General features: G+C 46.8%; 1 protein-coding gene across 15 annotated transcripts in view; it reads right to left on the reverse strand.

Moving 5' to 3' along the window:
- The window catches only part of DAB1 (DAB adaptor protein 1), a 587,491-nt gene that overhangs the window by 166,463 nt on the left and 402,365 nt on the right, over window positions 1–18,663 (reverse strand). For all 15 annotated transcript variants that reach the window (XM_083157604.1, XM_083157603.1, XM_083157607.1 and 12 more), the window contains one exon: window positions 7,421–7,623. In XM_083157604.1, the coding sequence (XP_083013730.1) occupies window positions 7,421–7,487 (67 nt within the window). In that variant the 5' untranslated portion in view covers window positions 7,488–7,623. The remainder of the gene's footprint in view (window positions 1–7,420; window positions 7,624–18,663) is intronic.

Genomic DNA, 18,663 nt, shown 5'->3' on the forward strand with positions numbered 1-18,663 from the left:
GCATCTGGACTTCGAATTTCGTATCTCATTTATTGGACTATTATTATATCTATAGTAACAGGTTATTCTCCATCACCCTACTTTTGTATTGTTTATATATATATATATATATATATATATATATATATATATATATATATATTACTGTCAATCTGAACTAATGAGCCCATTTCTACACAGCTTTAAACCTCATCAGTCTACGTTTCTAGCAGTGACGTGCGCCCATTTCCTGGCCATTAAATAGGCCTCTCTCGGAAGTGTCAGCTTTGCTGCTTTTTGTATTCTCATATTAGAAACATGACATCACCTCGAGTTAATATCTAAAGGAGACGACTTTCTCTTTGAACTTGAGTTTTTGAAATGGAAATTGTAACCGTCGTTCATCAGTGACCTTGCAGAATGCGTTCTCCTCCTCACAGAACAGATCTTCTAAGGAAGAGTAATTGTGGCCGCTTGTGGGAAAGCCGGTGTGGAGAGTGATACGTTTCAAGGCCCTGAGTTACCAGGTTTTATGTAGCGGTAAAAGTCTACAGATTAGCAATGTGCCGGAAGATTCTCAGGACTCAAACACTGCTCAGAGCAAGATCAAATGTTCTGTATCGCTACAGTAGGAATTATTTTATTTTGAAAACATTCAGTATATATTTTGTGTTTTTGTAATATTAATATTGTAGTCATTTATAACTATTAATAAAGGAAGAATTTATTTACCCAGAATGCCTTTATCCCTTCTGGAAACCCTCCTACAAATAGTTCTGGCGATCCCCTCAAGGCACTACAGGTTTGGGGCTGGTGGCAATATTTGTGTGTGAAATTGGTAGGTGGAATTCCCCATTAGACCTACAAATATGGGGGGGGCTGAAAAGATTACCCTGCGCAGGCATATAGAGGGAACAGAAAAAGAGGGGTATTCAATCCGTCATTCCGAAATGTCCCAGCAGTCGGAATCCTGGTCCATTTTCTATCCATTTCAATGTAACTCCAGCCGGAATTCAATGTTCCGGCTGTCGAGTGTCGAAAACTCAGCGGATTGGCGTATACAGCTGCGGATTGGACGAAAACGTCCGTGAACCCGACAATCCGCATCCGATTCCCAAAAAAACAGATCCAACTTGTTTTAAAGTCGGATCTGTTTTGTCGGGAAGCGGTCTTCAATACTGTCGGTATCAAGACTTCACCTGACACCTGCGGAAGGATTTCCAAATGTTAGACTAGTCTATAACAAACCAGTGTGTCTATCATTCCTGTCATTATGCCTACTCATTCCAGTGGATTGATCCATGTGCCTCTGGAGATCCCAATGAAATGAATGAGCCCATTCATGTCATTTCAATCAAAGTTTTGTGTTTGAACTCATTGCAAAAGTCTGAAGCCCATCAAAATTTTTGTAGATTTTCCAGAGAAAAGTACTCCATCTAATTTGCAGAGTTACCTGTTCTACATTTAACAATTAGACATTTGTGGGGATCTTTCAAACCATACGTTTCACCTAATGGCCCCATTCGTCTTCAATGGAATCAGCATTTACGCAACAAACCTGCTGTCATAGCAATTTGTACCGGTATTTCAGCCAGTTGACCGTTGACAGAAGCCCTTTTCAATGGAATGAGGGAGAAGATGATGTTTTCCTCAGTGATGTCACCATTTTCTAGAGATTTGATAGGCTGGGTATTATTTAAATCAGCATCTGCCCCTGCTGTGTTTAGGTGAAGGGTGCGCTAAGTTGTAACACGCTCTGTGGAACACAGTCAATCTTTTATTGTCCCTGCGAAACCTGTCAAGAAGAGGAAGTGTTTTTTTACGTCCCTTTCCATAAAGATTAAATGTACTTTGTCTAGGTACTGCTGTTGCCAGAGGGGAATACAGTGGTAGTATCTAGTTATCCTGACATCTATCCTTCTATTGACACATTGACAGTCCGGTCATGCAACGGGGAAAAGGAAAAAAAAAAAAAAAGAAGAAGAAACCATTGAATAAAAAAATACTCTGAACATAAAAAACCAATGTAACCGTTTTGTAGTTACCCGACTTCACAGCAACTAAGGATTCGTGTTTGCATTTAGATTACAAAATGCCGGGGAAGTTTTACCAACACGGTTCTGAACCTATTACTCGGAAACCCTCCTGAGACTCCTCAGATAGTAGACCGCGCGCGCTACGTGATGCTGCTACAGGCGTGGGGACCAGGTTCTGCTTACAAAGTAACCGTTTGTGAATCCTAGAGCCACTACAACCTGCTATGTTAATTGTCTCCCGGCTGTTTGGTGTCATGAATTGGTTTGGGGCGCTGGACCCCACCAGAAATACAGCAAGTTTTTCGGTTTAATCATCACTTGTACGTCAAATGTCATGCAACATGACAATCGGTAATGGCCAATAAAGTAATTTTGTATTCGTAATCTGCATTTACCAAGATAAATGACCAACAGTTATTTCAATAATGAAACCGTATTAACTTATAATGTCTGGTGAAATTCAAATAAAAGTTAAGTAAAACAAAGAATAAAGGTCACCGTGACAACAATGTGGCCTTTTAGTTAAAACAACATAGATGCATTTCTTCCATATGTTACAGTACCCATGCTCGATGCCTTACTCCGCGTTCTATGCTGTTGCTTAGCAACAATTAAGTTCCGAGGATGTTTAACTGTCATAAATATGGTTCGATATCCTACTGTATTCAGCCATATGCTCCCAATGTTCTGGCAATACCGTAACAGCGCTGCTGTCAGGACAGCTGGGAAGCTGGTTTCTGATTATTTCCGCCTATACATATTCATATATACATTGTATGGGCAGGAGAGGAGATTACAATGGAAACACAAATAATTGTCACTTCAGTAATGGAATGCACTGGCTTTTCCTGTGGACGGCTAAAACTCATCAGCGTTTGTTTCCTCAGTAATATGAGTTTTATATTACACTACAGGTCTGTAGAGATTGCTGGAAATATATGAAAGGCTTAATCGCACCTGGGCAAAATTATGTTATGCTGCAGGTGGGGCAGATGTAAAATGTGCAGAGAGATTTAGATTTGGGAGGAGTGTATGCAATGGCGGCAACAACCCTTGGACTGGTAACTACGCCTCTGGACTGCAGCGCTGACCATGTAGTGTGGGGGGGGGGGGGTGTTGCCCGTTCCCACACTCCTGTGAAACTAGCCAATAGGAATGTGGGGGGTGGGCTTAGAAGGCGTGTGTGAAACCTTATGATGGGTCTAGGGTGTCACACATGATCCCAAAGTGAAGCAGCCAGCACATATATTACATACATACATGAAAACATGTATGTAATAAACACTGGGCGATGCTGAATCTGCTGTTGGGTGTGTGCATCCAAACTCAAATCTAAATTGCATTGCAAAAATAAAGCTTCCCAGCATTCGAGGGCTGCAGTACCTGAAAAAGCATTAAGTAAATGTATTTGACACCCCCACCTGCACTGTTGTTTTAGATTTGCTTCAGTTCCACCTCAGAATCAGACCTGACCCTCTGCTCATCCAGGCTAGGGATGGTTATTGTTGTGATTGTCATTGATGGTTACTATCAATGGTGAGTGGCCAACGATGGTTGGCAGGTATACAATTGACAACATCAATGGTTTAACCAATCAATGGTCATCCCTGTTCTTTGACTGACTGGTCCATGAGCCAATCAGAACCAGGGGTGGGGCTTTGCTGGTGATCATAGGTCTGGATATGCTCCGTATGCCGCCACCTTGTGGAGAGAATAAATATTTATGCTGTGCCATAGATGGCGGTAAACCCCTTAAGGTGGGCACACACTTGCCGATATCTGGATACAGGGACAGCGCGGAAGGGGGGAAGGAATGGGAAAGTAGTGGAACTTGTGAGTGGTTGGCCCAGGCGCAAAAATATAATTCCTCCGCTCCAACCCAAGTTCACAATATGCCATACAGCAGTGGGTGGCAGAAGTGGGCCCCTTAGTCCTCAGGGGCCCCTGTGCAATTAATTTGCTGTACCAATGGTAGTTACGCCTCTGGAGTGGGGGGTTATGCTACAGCACTGCCATCATTAACAAATCCACTCCCTCATCTGTACATGCACAGACAACAGACGGGGTCGTTATCAACCAGCAGGAGAGTGCATTGGCTGTCCGGCAGGAAATACACACTGGGGGCCAGATGCACTAAGCTTCAAAAGGGATCAAAGAGAGAGTGATAAACAGCCAGCCAATCAGCTCCTACCTGCCATGTCAGAGACTGTGTTTCAAAAATGTCAGGCAGGAGCTGATTGGCTGGCTGTTTATCACTCTCCCGTTTATCACTTTTGAAGCTTAGTGCATATGGCCCTCAGTGCCAAAATGAGCGATATCACTTAAGGGTGTAATCCCGGTGGGTTTTGCAACTCCTTTTGTTTCTGCAGAGACTGCGAGCAGTGGGTTTATCTAGGCCAATACTTATGAATTTCTGTTGTTGTGTAATCGAGAGTCTGTTGACTTAGGACATTGCGGTATGGTATGGGAATTCTAAGTGCTCTGATCGGAGATCCCTAGACAGGATCGTCAAGGTCACAGAAAAAGTCATTGGCCAACCCTGGCCTATAATGGCAGACATTTAAAATTAATTTTAGATCCTAATAAAATTATGGTACTTGTTTCCTAGCACGGCCACACCGATTTACATCGGGGTGGTCGTGTCGGAAAAATCGGGTCGATCGCATCGCATGCGATTTGGTCGCATGCGATGCGATCGACGCGACCGACCCGATTTTTTGATTGAATGAAATGTAAATCGGGTCCCTGGGACCCGATTTTACATTGGATTCAATGTCAAATATTCCCTACCCCCCCCAAATTTAACGGCGTCAACCCCACCCCATGATAGACGCCAACCCGAAGCGTGGCGAACGCAGCGAGCCCGTGAGGGGCGGTGGTGCGCGTCCTCCGACCTTTTCATTCCCCTACTATCCACGTCGGCGTGGAGTTGAGAATAGAATAGTGTGGCGAGCGCAGCGAGCCACCGAGCCCGAAGCGTGGCGAGCGCATCGAGCCCTGCGAGGGGACGCGTATACCTGTGAAGTTATACGCGTCCCCTCGCGGGGCTCGCTGCGCTCACCACGCTTCGGGCTCGGTGGCTCGCTGCTCTCGCCACACTATTCTATTCTCAACTCCACGCCGACGTGGATAGTAGGGGAATGAAAAGGTCGGAGGACGCGCACCACCGCCCCTCACGGGCTCGCTGCGCTCGCCACGCTTCGGGTTGGCGTCTATCGTGGGGTGACGACAGGGAATGTGAAATGGGTCATATTGGCCCATTTCACATTTTTTCACAATTTCAATGTTAAAAAATATTTTAACATTGAAGCCTATGGAAAAATCGGGGGCATCGCGTCGGGACCAATGTTAATTGTCCCGACCGACGCGATGCCCCCGATATTTTACCTTTCCCGACACGATTTCAATGTTAAAATATTTTTTAACATTGAAGCCTATGGAAAAATAGGGTGCATCGCATCGGTCGCGTCGGGACCATTGTTAATGGTCCCGACCGACGCGATGCCCCCGATATTGTGCCTTTGCCGGCAAAATGGACCTGATTTCAAAGGAAATCGGGTCCATCGTGTGGATCGTGTACCTTAACTTAAAGGTACACGATCCACAAGATTGTGGCCGTGCTAGGAAACAAGTACCAAAATTATTTTAGATTAGACTTTTCTCCCTGTTGTCCTCTGGGAAACCTTACAGGTGCTTAGGTTGCCATACTAACCGGTTGCTGAATATTTTTTTTTTCCCATCTGTTATTTTAAGTTTGAATTTGTAGTATGTGAATTGTGAGTACTAATTTCCCTCTCTTCCATTTCTTCCTTGGAATTTCACTTATGCATTTTATTAATGTTGTAGTGACAATAAATGATGATTTGATTTGATACCGTGTAGTATGTACGGGGCTTTAGAGTTGTCTTATATCATTGATACATTCACTCTCCTATTATTTACATTTATGTTAATAGGAAAACCAGCTGCCTGTTCTTGTAATCATTGTGGTTTCTGTGTGTCTGAGGCATCACGGGGGGGGTCGTTCCTCCGATACATCCCTTGTTCCGTGCTCACACTGTCTCTCAGTAGATGTAATAAGGGGAGGTAGAGAATATAGCACCTACATTACCGCCTGCGACAAGTAGTCTCCTGTAATCCTCTGTAATCTCCTCCGGGAAGAAAGAATAACCTGCAATTGTCATTGGTGGTTGTCAGTGTTCCGTGCAGCGGTATAAGACAATCTCCACCTGACAGAAAAGTTTGCTGATCTGAGATTTAAGCCCCCAATTATACCCAAAACAGAGTTGATCTGACTAACAGCTAAATGTACGACAGTGGGTATGTATTCATTCCGCACGAAAATAAAAATGTAACATACAGTAACGGGAAATCATTGTACGCCGTTCTAGAAATATGTTTCTAACATTCAATAATTGTCATACTTTCTCATTTTCAGCATAATATATACAAAATTCGCAACCATCGTAACACGTAGGCCCTTAGAGTAGAACGCGGGAATCCGTCCCCCTCACAAAAGGGGTTTGCAGATATTCACATCTTTTCTGTGGTAAGGACTGGATTCAACTGTTCCATCAAGCTCACATCCATCTACCATGTCTTTCTGTGGATAGCGGCCTCATACTGTAACTCCGTGGTCAGAGGCGAAACGCGTCAGTAGATCATTTTTGCACACCTTTTATTTTTGGGTCATTCCGGGGTGACTCAAGTTATATAGTGACACAGCGTACAATTAGCAATTCCTGCATACAGTTTTTGAAAGCAGGACCTACAGTATTATTTTCTCAGTAAATAAAATACCTTTCACATAAATTCATGTAACTGTTGGAAGCAATGCATGTACTTCAGTGCATATAACTGTCTGACTATCCTGCTCCCACTAAATATGTCCTTCCCAAAATGGCCAGGTATCCGGACTCAATGTCAAAACCATCAGTGGCAACATTCAAGCCCCCCCCTCCCCCCTCATACACTATATCACTTCTCCGGGGGGAAAGGTTGAATACGATGCCCCTTGGCAGGTGATATATCTTATGCTGTCCTTTAAACATGTGATTTGGCCACTTTTCCCCCGGTTTCTCAACCCAATCCATCACAATCGGGTGAAAAGTGAGCAAATCGCACTAGTGTATATGGCCGGCTTTAGTTCTTGCCTATAACAACCAATATACTGTATGATTTCCAGTGCAATACAGACAATAGAAACACTCCGATAATACCTTATTTGTTTTCATAAATGTTCCCTGTTGTCTTAATATTTAAACAAAATATAATCTTGTAATAATTTTCCCGGCATTCATTTGCCGGAAACATAATTCCCCACATGGGAGACATGAAATACAACTGCTACGCACGTCAGCCGCCTGGTTACGCTGACGCCGTCACTCCTCAAACGTGAAATGTACCTTTCTTTTTTGACTCCTTCTTTGCGCTGGTTTTAACAGCCACTTGAAGTTCTGTCTCCGTTGACATCCTATTAAATCCTTAGGACTCTTCTCACAGATCCGGTATCTCAGCCAGTCTCATCCAGGAATCTTCTCCCGCAGAATTGCTTCACCCTTCAGATGCAACAACCCGAATCATACATGTCACGCCTGTCTTCTGAGAGCTGCGGGAGAAACGACAAACAGTCAGGTCTTGTAGCACAAAGCAGTGAGAGCACTTCAGGTTACGCAGTTTGTGGTCTCAGCCACCTCTCAGTGGAAGCTGCTGTTTCTTACCAGCCAAGGCATAACTAATGCTCACACCTCCCAACTGTCCCGCTCACATTCTGGCTGCCTGGTTCTGCTGCTGCTGCACAAGAGGGAAAGCTAGTGATGTCACTGTTCACTGATTTCACTCTAATTTAGCAAAGAATTTACAGAGGCATAGCTATGCCCATGTGACATGGGGTACTATTTTTTTCACTTACAATCTATTACCCCTTTCACATTCGCACACCCGGGTCATACCCAGGAATGTGTTCCCGGATGCTTCCTGGGACACTACCCGGGAATGTACCCTTTCACACTGGCCACCCAACCTGGAATGAAGTCGGACGGGTAGTGTCATCTGGAGGCTTGGCCAGGGTGGCGCTGGGAAGTGTCAGCACCTCCCAGCGGCGCAGTTTCACTGCAGTGAACGGGATCTGGGTCACGCTGACCCGGAATACCCGTTCACATTGACCGCATCCCGTGTCGAATCCGGGTTCTACCCAGGTCAGGACCTGGGTAGAGATCCCGGAATGCTGAACACGGGATATTCGTCGAAGACCCTTTCACACTGAGCTAAATCCCGGGTTGATGCACGTTCATGTGCAAAAACCCGGGATATTTTTGCAAGTGTGAAAGGGGTATATATTGCCTACCAGCTGCATTCACACATAAACATTAGGGTTCATTTTTGTCAGAGCCATTTAACCTAACAGTATGCATTGTTGGAAGAAGTCTGGGGCACTCGAGGGATCCCACGCAAGCACAGGGAGAACATACAAACTCCACAAAGTTAAAGTTGTGGTGGGAAAAAAAAACTAATATCTCTGTGCTGTGAGGTGGTAATGCTAACCATGACACCAACCGTGATGAACCATGGGGCAGCAGTCACCCCCCTAACTGGTACAGAGGGATAAGGTAGGTTTAGGGGGTATTCAATCCCCGCCGCTATTTCCGACGGGTGAAATAGCGGCGGGCGCCTATTCAATGCTGTCTTGTCCGACAACATTGAAGAGGCAGATCGACAGAACGGGCCCGCCTTTGAAAGCTGTCCGACACGGTTTGTCGATAACGGCCGTGAATTGTCGCGATCGCGGCCGAATCACGACAAACCATGGCCGTTTACGCGGACACGCCATTTTTTCACCAAACGCAAAGCGGGACATTGAATCCCACCTGGCGATATGCTGTCGAGCAAAACGAAAACGGGCCAGGGTCTCAGTTGTCTGGACAGATTGACAGTCCTGACCCCCGGGATTGAATACCCCCCTAAGTCTGTACACTAGTTTTTGTACAGCACAGAAAAGCCTAGAACATTTTGGAGATCACTGTCCCAAAAAAAAAAAAAAAAATCAAATTTGGGGGGGGGGGGTTCTGGTTGCCCAGAAAATCCAGTTTTCCTGGCAAGTGGCTCAATTTATGACAACAACATCAATACTGCCACATCATGAAGTGTAAGGGACAGAGCAGAGCAGCTGCACATGCCCAGCAGTAGCAGGTTCTACCAAGCTGTGCGGGTCTGAGTCCTCAAAAAACGCACTGGACCAGAGAGCAGCTGACAGGAAGAAGAGACAGGAGCCTTACCACGAAGTGGAGAATTTGAGCTTAGAAAGTGCAGTACTGTTATGTTTGTGTATTTATATATTATTATTTATTTATTGTGTATTTATTTATTATGGTATGTTTAACCTTTTCCTGACAATTTATTTATATAATTTAAATGTTTAATACAGCCTATACTTGGTGTCAAACTCATGGCCCTCCAGCTTTTGTGGAACTACACGTAGCAGCATGCCCCGCCACAGATTTTATATAATGGATTGCTAAAACTGTGGCAGGGCATGCTGGGACGTGTAGTTCCACAACAGCTGGAGGACCATGAGTTTGACACTACTGCTTTAGACCATCTATAGTTCAAACTAATAATACTGTAGTTTTAATTCTAGCACTCGCCATCTTTGAAAAGCCATGCAGTTCTTCTTCTTTGCCAGGAGTGTCGCTGTCTGCTGTAGTGCTCCTAGCACAGTGTGGTCTGTATAGCAGCACTGATATGCAAGCCAGACCTGTGCTGGAAACATCACAGCAGACAGCGACACACCAGGCAGGTAACAGGAACTGCATGGGTTTTCAAAGATGAACACTAATAATGTGGGGCAGATTTATTAAACTCGGTGAAGTGATAAAGTGTCTGGATTTTCTCACCGGCCAATCAGCTCCTAGCTGTCATGTTTCAAACCAAGCCTGTAAGTTCACAGGTAGGAGCTGATTGGCCGGTGATAAAAACCAGACAGTTTATCACTTCATCGAGCTTAATAAATCTGCCCCTGTATTCCATATAGTATCCAGTGTATAAAAAGACCAATGTTAACATTAATGTCCAGGGTCGTTATTAGGTGGGAGATTGCATGCTGCATTTTAAAACCCCCCTCTAGGAATCCCGCATTTGCCACGGACCAGCTCATCCAGCTAAAAGTGAAATAGGGTACAATACTGTACATATCTATGGGTCTCTGTCAGGGGCAGATTGGGCAACGGGAAACCGGGCCATTTCCCGGCCGCTAACCGCAGGAGGGTGACGGGGAAGGCTGCCAGTGGTAAAGATGGCGGCGCCCGGTGGTCCTAGAGGAGAGCTACTGTCCATGCCCAATGCAGCAATGCCCCCCCCCCCCCCCGGGAACCCGTCTGCGCCGATCAAACGGGATGCAGTGTAAATCCCGGCGGTCAGGATCCCGGCGTTCAAAATCCCGACCACCGAAATACCGACACTTTCCCCCTACGTGGGTGTCTACGACACCCTCGGAGGTAGAATAAATGAGTGTGCTGAGCGTAGCGAGGCACCGGGCCCGCTGCGTGGCGAGCGCAGCGGGCCCGCAAGGGGGGGGGGGGGGGGCGATCCACGTCCCCCCCTTGTCGGGATTTCGGCGGTCAGGATTCCGGCGTTGGGATTTTGTATGCCGGGATCCCGACCGCCGGGATTTAATACTGAATCCAAACACACACCCCCCCCCCCCCGGAACCACTCAGCACAGATCAAACAACCCCCCCCCAGAACCCGTCGGCTGCTCTATGGTTTCTCTCGGGCCGGGTTACATTTCCAATCTGCCCCTGGTCTCTGTGCCCCCCTATAAGGAGCGCAGTCATATAAATATAATCCAATCTGCATTACTTCCTTGCGTATGTACATGCTGGCGTTGTATCCATGCACTGCGGTCATTTGGAAAACAATTAAAAACAAAACAAAATATAAAAATAGTTTTTATTATGATCAAGGTCCACTTTCCAAAAACAAGCTCCCTGTCTTCTGAGCCTAATTTGTGCACAATCAGAGCAAGAGTCCATTTACCTAACAACCGCGCAGAGGACGGCCTGTGTCAATTTGCAGCAATGTACGGGCGTTACAGCCCATTTGGAGTCAGTAGACAGAGAATCTCATTATCAGCGCTGAGTCCCTCATCTCACACCGGCTGAGCCAGTCACAGACTAGATGCACCGGGTAACAATATGTTGGTGCTGATAACGATGATAACTGCATCTTTCTAGTTTAAAAATTGAAATAAATGTCACGCAGATAACAAATGAATGATCAACACAAATAGGTAAGGTGATTTCCAGGGTCTGTGTAGTGAAGGGAGCCCCTGGAACAATGCCCAGGCCTTCACGGGAGAATCTATACAATATCGGCAGGCGTCCGCCTGTGCCCAAGTAGTCCTGTCGGCTTTGGCTGTTGTCACACACTCGAAGCATCTGGCAGCAGGCAAGCCCCACATGTAGGGGGAAATACTATGGGCAGCGTGGCGGCATGGTACAGTGGGTAGGGAAGGAACAGGGCAGCGCACAGGTGACAAGATTTCGTTTTTTGTTGTTCATGTTTTCAGAGAAGCGAGTTTGTATTTATTAGCGCAGAACTCATTACACTGCTGCTTCTAGTTTTGATCAGCTCGTTGTAGGCGTTCAAATAATTTCCGTCGTTTTCAAAATGCAGAAGTTACTGAAGTGCGCAGTAGGCACAATGGGGTCAGTGTCAGTGTGACATTCAAATTTTGTATTCTTAAAGCTAAAATAAGAGGTTTAATTGTTACAAAACTGTATGCCCATATAAAAGGTCAAATAAAAGAAAATACAATCAACAATTTCTATGCTTTACAAAAAAAACTTTATTAACAAAAACAAAGAAGGACACAAATGGTCAGAATGATGTCTTAATGGTGTTTGTGACAGACCTGTAATAAACAGTTGTCCCCTATAAGAGCACCTGTCTGTCCGCAGACTCACAGGACAGTTAAGTCGCTATTACTGTACTTGTATTTGGTGTTTGATTTCAATTTGCATCAAGTTTAGCAGATCAAAATGGACTACTTTGGAAACATCCTAGAGCAATCTGTTATTCAAAGTGCGGAGGAAAACATCATGGTATACAGGATGGAGATATAGAAGAACAAGGAGTATATAATGTAGTGGAGGTGACTCAAGACAACGTAGTAGTAGTAGTAGTAGTACGTTTATTTATAAGGCGCCGCAAAGTGTCCGCAGCGCCGTACATAGCAAACAAAAAACAAATGACAAGGTAACGTACAGGGTGTGTTGAAAAATACAGTATGAATAGGGGTATAGCTGGTAGAAATAAAATCAGCATCAGTTCAGAAGTAGGTGTCAAAATTGTCGAGGAGACTAAAGATGAAGTAGAGGAAGGGAAGAACAGGACAGGAGCACAGGTGAGGTAAAGAGGTAGGGTGAGTACGTGAGGCAGGAGGACCCTACTCATAAGAGTTAACATACTAAAAATAGGTGGGTGGACGAACGAAAAACAACAGGATAAGTAGGAACGGAGAGGAACGGAGGCAGGATAGGAGGATCAAAAGAGGTTAGGAGGAGGCAGAAGCACAAAATACAGTATGGATTAACAGGACACTGGTCCAGATGAATATCCAGATGATAACGATGCAGAAGTATTTGTAGGGAATGGCATAGGAGTCATAAAAGTCAATGTATGGATATGTACTATGGTTTCAGAGAGCTTATGGCACCAGTGAAGAACACCTTATAGTGACCATGGAGAATAGATCACCGAAGATCGTACTGTAATTGTGATGATTTCAAACCGCAAGAACCCTTGTGAAGATTACAGGCAGGGCTGCCACCAGACATTGGAGGGCCCAGGACAGACAATTTAGGCAGGATCCCACCTGCCTAGGATGTATTGGTGCCGTAAGCTGATTGGAGCTCGCACACCAACAACGAACCAGGAGCTGCTGCTGTGGTAGCTCCTGATTGGCTTCTGGTCTGTGAGTTTTGGGTGGTTTGCAACCGGATCTGTGTTCGAAGTTCCGCCGTCACGGTCTCTGCCAGCTGCAATCAACTGGCAGCACCGAATATTATACTTGTAGGACCAGGGCCGGACTGGCCATCTGGCACTTCTGGCAAATGCCAGATTTCTCCTTGAAGGTGGAGGCTCCACCTCCCGATCGGCGCACAGAGAGAGCCGCTGGACTCGCGGCAGGTACGGCGGCTCTCTCTGCACCACTGAGGGCCAGGAGAGAGGGTGGCATCCTGGGCCGGTGCATGGCACTGGAGCGCCTCAGGCGGGGGGGACGCCCCGGTGCTCACCCACCTCGGCGCTCACCATCGCTTTGTGCGGGGGGTGCGGCCGTCGCTGCCCTCGTCTTGCGCCCCCCCCCCCCCCCCCCTGATGGAGCGGAGGTGACCGCTCTGACTCCCCCCTCTCCCCTCCCCTCCCTGCAATGCCCGGGCTGTACTCACCCGGCACCCTCCGTCCCCTCCCCTCACGGAGGGGCCACTGCTGCATCGCTACATGGGGAGATGGTGCCGGGGGGGTTGGGGGGGGGGTAGAGTTGCTTACCTCCATGGGGGGGGACGGGACCTCCTGCTCCTTTCTTCCGCCCTCCAGTGGCCGGTGCCCTAGGCAAATGCCTAAGGCTGCCTAGTGGTGGCGCCGGCCCTGGTGGCATCACACGCCACTGTTCCTCTCTCTCCTGAAAGATGGGAAAGACACTGTGCACGTGAACTAATGCCAGGGTCGATTCTGCGGCCCAATCCGTCGATGTGAAGGACTATGCAAGCGGACAGACCCCAAAGTGACACCACTGTTATATACGTGCCTGTAGTTGATCTGAGGAAAGACACAGGCAATGACAACTGTGGCATTGGTTGAAGCAGCCATTAAGGCACCTGAACAGCGGAAAATAGAATTTAAAGCAGAAATGAAAGAAAAAGAGGCAGAATTAAGAGAACTCCGGCAGCAGTAGAAAATCAGTAAGAGGCTCCGTGAAAAGAATGCAGGGTTATGGGGGATTAGAATCAGAATCAACTTTATTGGCCAGGGATACTTGCGTATACTTGGAATTGGTTATCGTTTAGCAGCACAGCAGCTGCTACTTTAAAAAAAAAAAAACAGGTTGACGCACAAAATTCCAAATGGATGGTGGGATGATTTTGTGCAGAACTTTCGCCACATTCATCTGGCACCTGAGCCCGCCCCACTGCCTCCCAGTCCCTCACTACGGTCGCCACGTCATTTGCATATTGAAGTCGAGACACTGCGGCCGCTCCTGAGCCTGCCCTGCTGCCTCCAGTCCTGGCAGCCCCACCAGTCATTACCATTTTGACGTCATAGCGCCACCACACCTGACCCACTGACACCGCCACATCCAGACAGTGACAGTCCTGAGGAGGGGGGAGCTGAGGGGTGCGCCTGCCATGTGCCACCCTCCAGGTGGCTGCACGGCAACAGAGACCGGCCCACTGTCCTCTGCTTTCTGGGAATGCACCCCTTACATTCTGGTGTTTAAGAGGGAACGTCCACCTGGATTCTCAAGTGGGTGAGGCAAAAACTCCTCTACTTCCATCTATCTGCCGGTGTTAGAGCTTGTTGCTATCTGACAGCTTTACTAGATAATATTGCCTATGTTCTAAGGACTCACTGTTCAGTTATTGTTTTTATATTATATTCTTATGTTTTATTATAATCCAATTTCTGTTGTTTTACGGTGTGTGCCACAATGTGTAATGGGCATTAACGTGTGTGCCACAATGTGTAATGGGCATTACGGTGTGTGCCACAATGGCCTTTATTCAGATCTGATCGCAGTACAATTTTGTTTGGAAAATGGTCAAAACCATGTGCACTGCAGGTGGGGCAGATGTAACATGTGCAGAGAGAGTTAGATTTGTGGGAGTTATTTTGTTTCTGTGCAGGGTAAATACCGGCTGCATTATTTTTACACTGCAATTTATATTTCAGTTTCAACGCACCGCACCCAAAGTGCACATGGTTTTGCCCATTTTCCAAACAAATTTGTACTGCAATCAGATCTGAATAAGGGCCATTGTGTAATGGGCCTTATGGTGTGTGCCACAATGTGTAATGGGCATTATGGTGTGTGCCACAATGTGTAATGGGCATTATGGTGTGTGCCACAATGTGTAATGGGCATTATGGTGTGTGCCACAATGTGTAATGGTCATTACGGTGTGTTAAATAACGTGTAATGCCTCCTTTTTGTGATGCCACGCCTCCTTCCCATGAGGTCACGCCCCCTTTTTGATGCGCAGCTTCGTCGCGCAAGAGTCCCGTCTGCTACAGGTGGGCCTGTGTGCTCAAATAGCCAGGGCCGATTTCTGGTCCTAGTTTGTTTTTGACATTTTGGGGTTGTGCCTAGCGCTCCCTGAGCAGCTGGGCAGCACTCAGCTCCCCTCCCTTCACTGATAGATTATAGATGTCATCAATTCAGTGAACCCCCCCTCCGCGCACCACACTGCACCGTGCAGGTGGGACAGCCGGACAGTGTCCAATTACCAGGACTGTCTCACTGTAATCGGACAGTTGGGAGGTATGTTATGGTAAGCTATTCTTAATCAACAACAAAATATATGAAACTACAGACTCTGGTATATCAAAGTAAAAAAACAAAAATCCACTAAATGCAATATACAGATTTTTCTCTAGAAGTTCCGAGGCAATAAACAGCTGCAATGATGAAAAGAAGAAAACTAGTGGGATGAATTATGGAAGACATCATAAAAAACTGACAGTAAATTACTTTTGTTAGACTAGGGGAGGAAAAAAAAAAAACTAAACGCACTGCGCTGGGTTCTACTGTATATAATATATACTGTGACACCACAGAAGAGCTGAAGATTGAAGCCTGTGACACATAATAAATTCATTTTCTGTTTATAGTTGCCGGGGACAAGATTGTAATGCTGAGCGATGTCATATCAGATTGGCAATGTGTTTAATATCTGTTACCCAGGGGTTCCTGAAATGTATACTTGGTGATAAAGTGTCAGGATTTTTGAATGCATGTTTTTTTATATATATATTTTTATAAATTTTTATTTCATTCTTTGAAATAAAATTGGATAGGATTTACCTTAAATCAATGTTAATTACGATAATTCACCCATTAAAAAAATAATAATTTTGTTAAGCGTTAATATTCCCAGTGACCATCGCAGAAATGGAGGTTTGCCACCATTCATAACTGGTGTAGGATGGGGGGACAAGCTTTGTATAGGCAATGAATCATCTCGCTATCATGCTAATTGGCTAATTAACAAACACAGAATGTATCTAATTGCTGCTGTGCCACAGAGCAGGTAATGCCGGGGGTCAGAGCCACAGATGGGTAATGGGGGGGGGGGGGGGTGTAAGTGCAGGGCCGGCACCACCACTAGGCAGCTCTAGGCAGACCGGCCACTGGAGGGTGCCAGATTGCAGCAGGGAGCGGAGAGGTGAGTGGCACCGGCGGCGGCCGACACCCCCCCGGAAATGACGCATCACCCTACACAGCACATCGCCCTACACCCCCCCCCCGCCCCGGACCGCTGCAACACACACCCCCTTCCGTGTACAGCCCACACTGAATAACCGGGTTGACCATCCCGGCAATTCAAGCCGGGTTTTAAGAAGGGTTTAGGGGTGTATTCCATCTGTGCTGATATTTTTTGACAGGGGAAATAGCGACACTCACATATTTAGTGCCACCGTTACGGTCAGCATTGAAGGCTTTCAGATCCAACTTTTTTAAAAGACTGATCCAGTGGCTGCTCTTACCACTGTGAAGGAGGGGGCTGCCGCTGGCCGTGATGCCGCCCCCACCCTCCGCAGCCGCCACTGCTGGTCCCTGCCACCGGTGCCCGCTGGTCTCCGCCGCCACCTGCTGGTCCCCGCTGCCGGTCCCAACCCCCACTGCAGGAACGGCGCATGCACAGTAGCTTTTTTGATACTGCTCACACGCTGCCCCAGGCTGCTTCAGTAGCAGTCCATAATAGCTTATTCTTGGTCCCGGGACCGGTGCATGCACAGTACCGTCATCAGTACTGCGCCTCTCCAAAAACTGTTTTTATGGGCCGACTGCATCTGGCTTCACACAGTGGTGGATTTTATCTGGAGTGGGGGGGGGATACAGCCCTGCAGCCCAATGGTACAAACATCCACTGGTCGCATCTGTTTTGTTGCTATTTTTGCGATTCCGGGACTTTGCGACAATCAACTGTTGATAAATCACCAACAGTCGAATTAGTGTTGGACGCCGGCGAAAACAGGATGTTCTAACAGTCAGAATCCCGGATTTAATACTCCCCTTAATCTGAAAGCGTTGGACCCAGGAATGATACGGTTTGCGATGTGAAAGGCTTATCATTGATATGGGCCCCAACAGCTTTGTTGTCCAGGGTCCTCACAGAACGAGAGCCCTGGGAGCTCTCTCTACCTTCTCCCCAAGGCTTAATACATCTGCCCCTTAATGGGTGCTTCCAAAGGAAATATATTGTATTATTAAGGGGTCTATTCAATGAGTCGGAAACGGCTGTCTGTCGGAAAACGGCAGTTTCTGACTTTTATAGTGGAATCCATGATTTGACCTATTCAGTTTGTATCGCGCCAATCCATGTGCTTTTGTTGGAAACTGGGCCAAATGGACATGTCTTGCCCTGTTTCTGACAATCTCAATCCGACTTTAAAAAAAGTCGGATCAAGGAGATGAGACTGGGAGGATGGCGCTGGGTGAACAGCAGCAGTAGTGGTGCTTCTGCTGCTCACCCAGTGTTGTCCTCTCGCTGCTCACCCGGTCCCAGCACTGATGGGTATCCCCCCGGCCAGTCTCCTCTCTTGCTGATAGGCGCCCCCCGTCCAATCTCCTCTTTCCCTGCTCCCTGGCCCACAGGTGGCGGGTGCGCCTCCCTCCAGCAGCTCCTTGTCATTTCACACACGGGGAGCTGCTTACAACAGTTTGGGACACCCGGAACGGGTGCCGTACGGGGACCCGACAGGCATTTACCCGACGTCGGGATCCCGACTGTGAAAACACAGACAGCCAGGTTTCCGACGGCCACCTGCTATTTTCCCTTGCGGGGGTCCAGGACCCCCATAGAGGGAGAATAGAATAGGTGGCAAGCGTAGCAAGCCACCGTGCCCGCAGCGTAGCGAGCGCAGCGAGTCCGCAAGGGGATTAGTTGCGCTCACCATGCTGTCTGAGTCCGGACAGTCGGGATCCTGACATCGGGCTAATGACTGTCGGGATCCCGACTGTCGGACCCCTGAACCACACCCCCAGGAACGGCCAAATCCGACTGTCGAATTTGACCTCTTATTGAATAGGGCTTGTCGGAATGGATCCAACTTTAATTAAATATACCTGTATATTGTATTATACTGAGCATATGTTGAAGCCACACTGAAACCAATGCAATACCAACCAAACACGTATCGGTACAGCGCCAGTCACTGATAGGATAGGTTTAACTGTACGCTTCATAGTGCATTTAAAAGGCTGTAAGAACGCGCATTAAATACATTAACATAACGCCAATGTGCATGTTTGAAATGCAAAAGGACTGGCAACTATAAGTGATTCAGTTTCGTGCCATGGGGCAAAATTACACTGATAACATAGACCCAATTAAATGCATTTATACTCATATTTATACGATCTTATTAG

Source organism: Crinia signifera, chromosome 8 (assembly GCF_055691185.1).
Source record: "Crinia signifera chromosome 8, ASM5569118v1, whole genome shotgun sequence".
NCBI classification, from domain to species: Eukaryota; Metazoa; Chordata; class Amphibia; order Anura; family Myobatrachidae; genus Crinia; species Crinia signifera.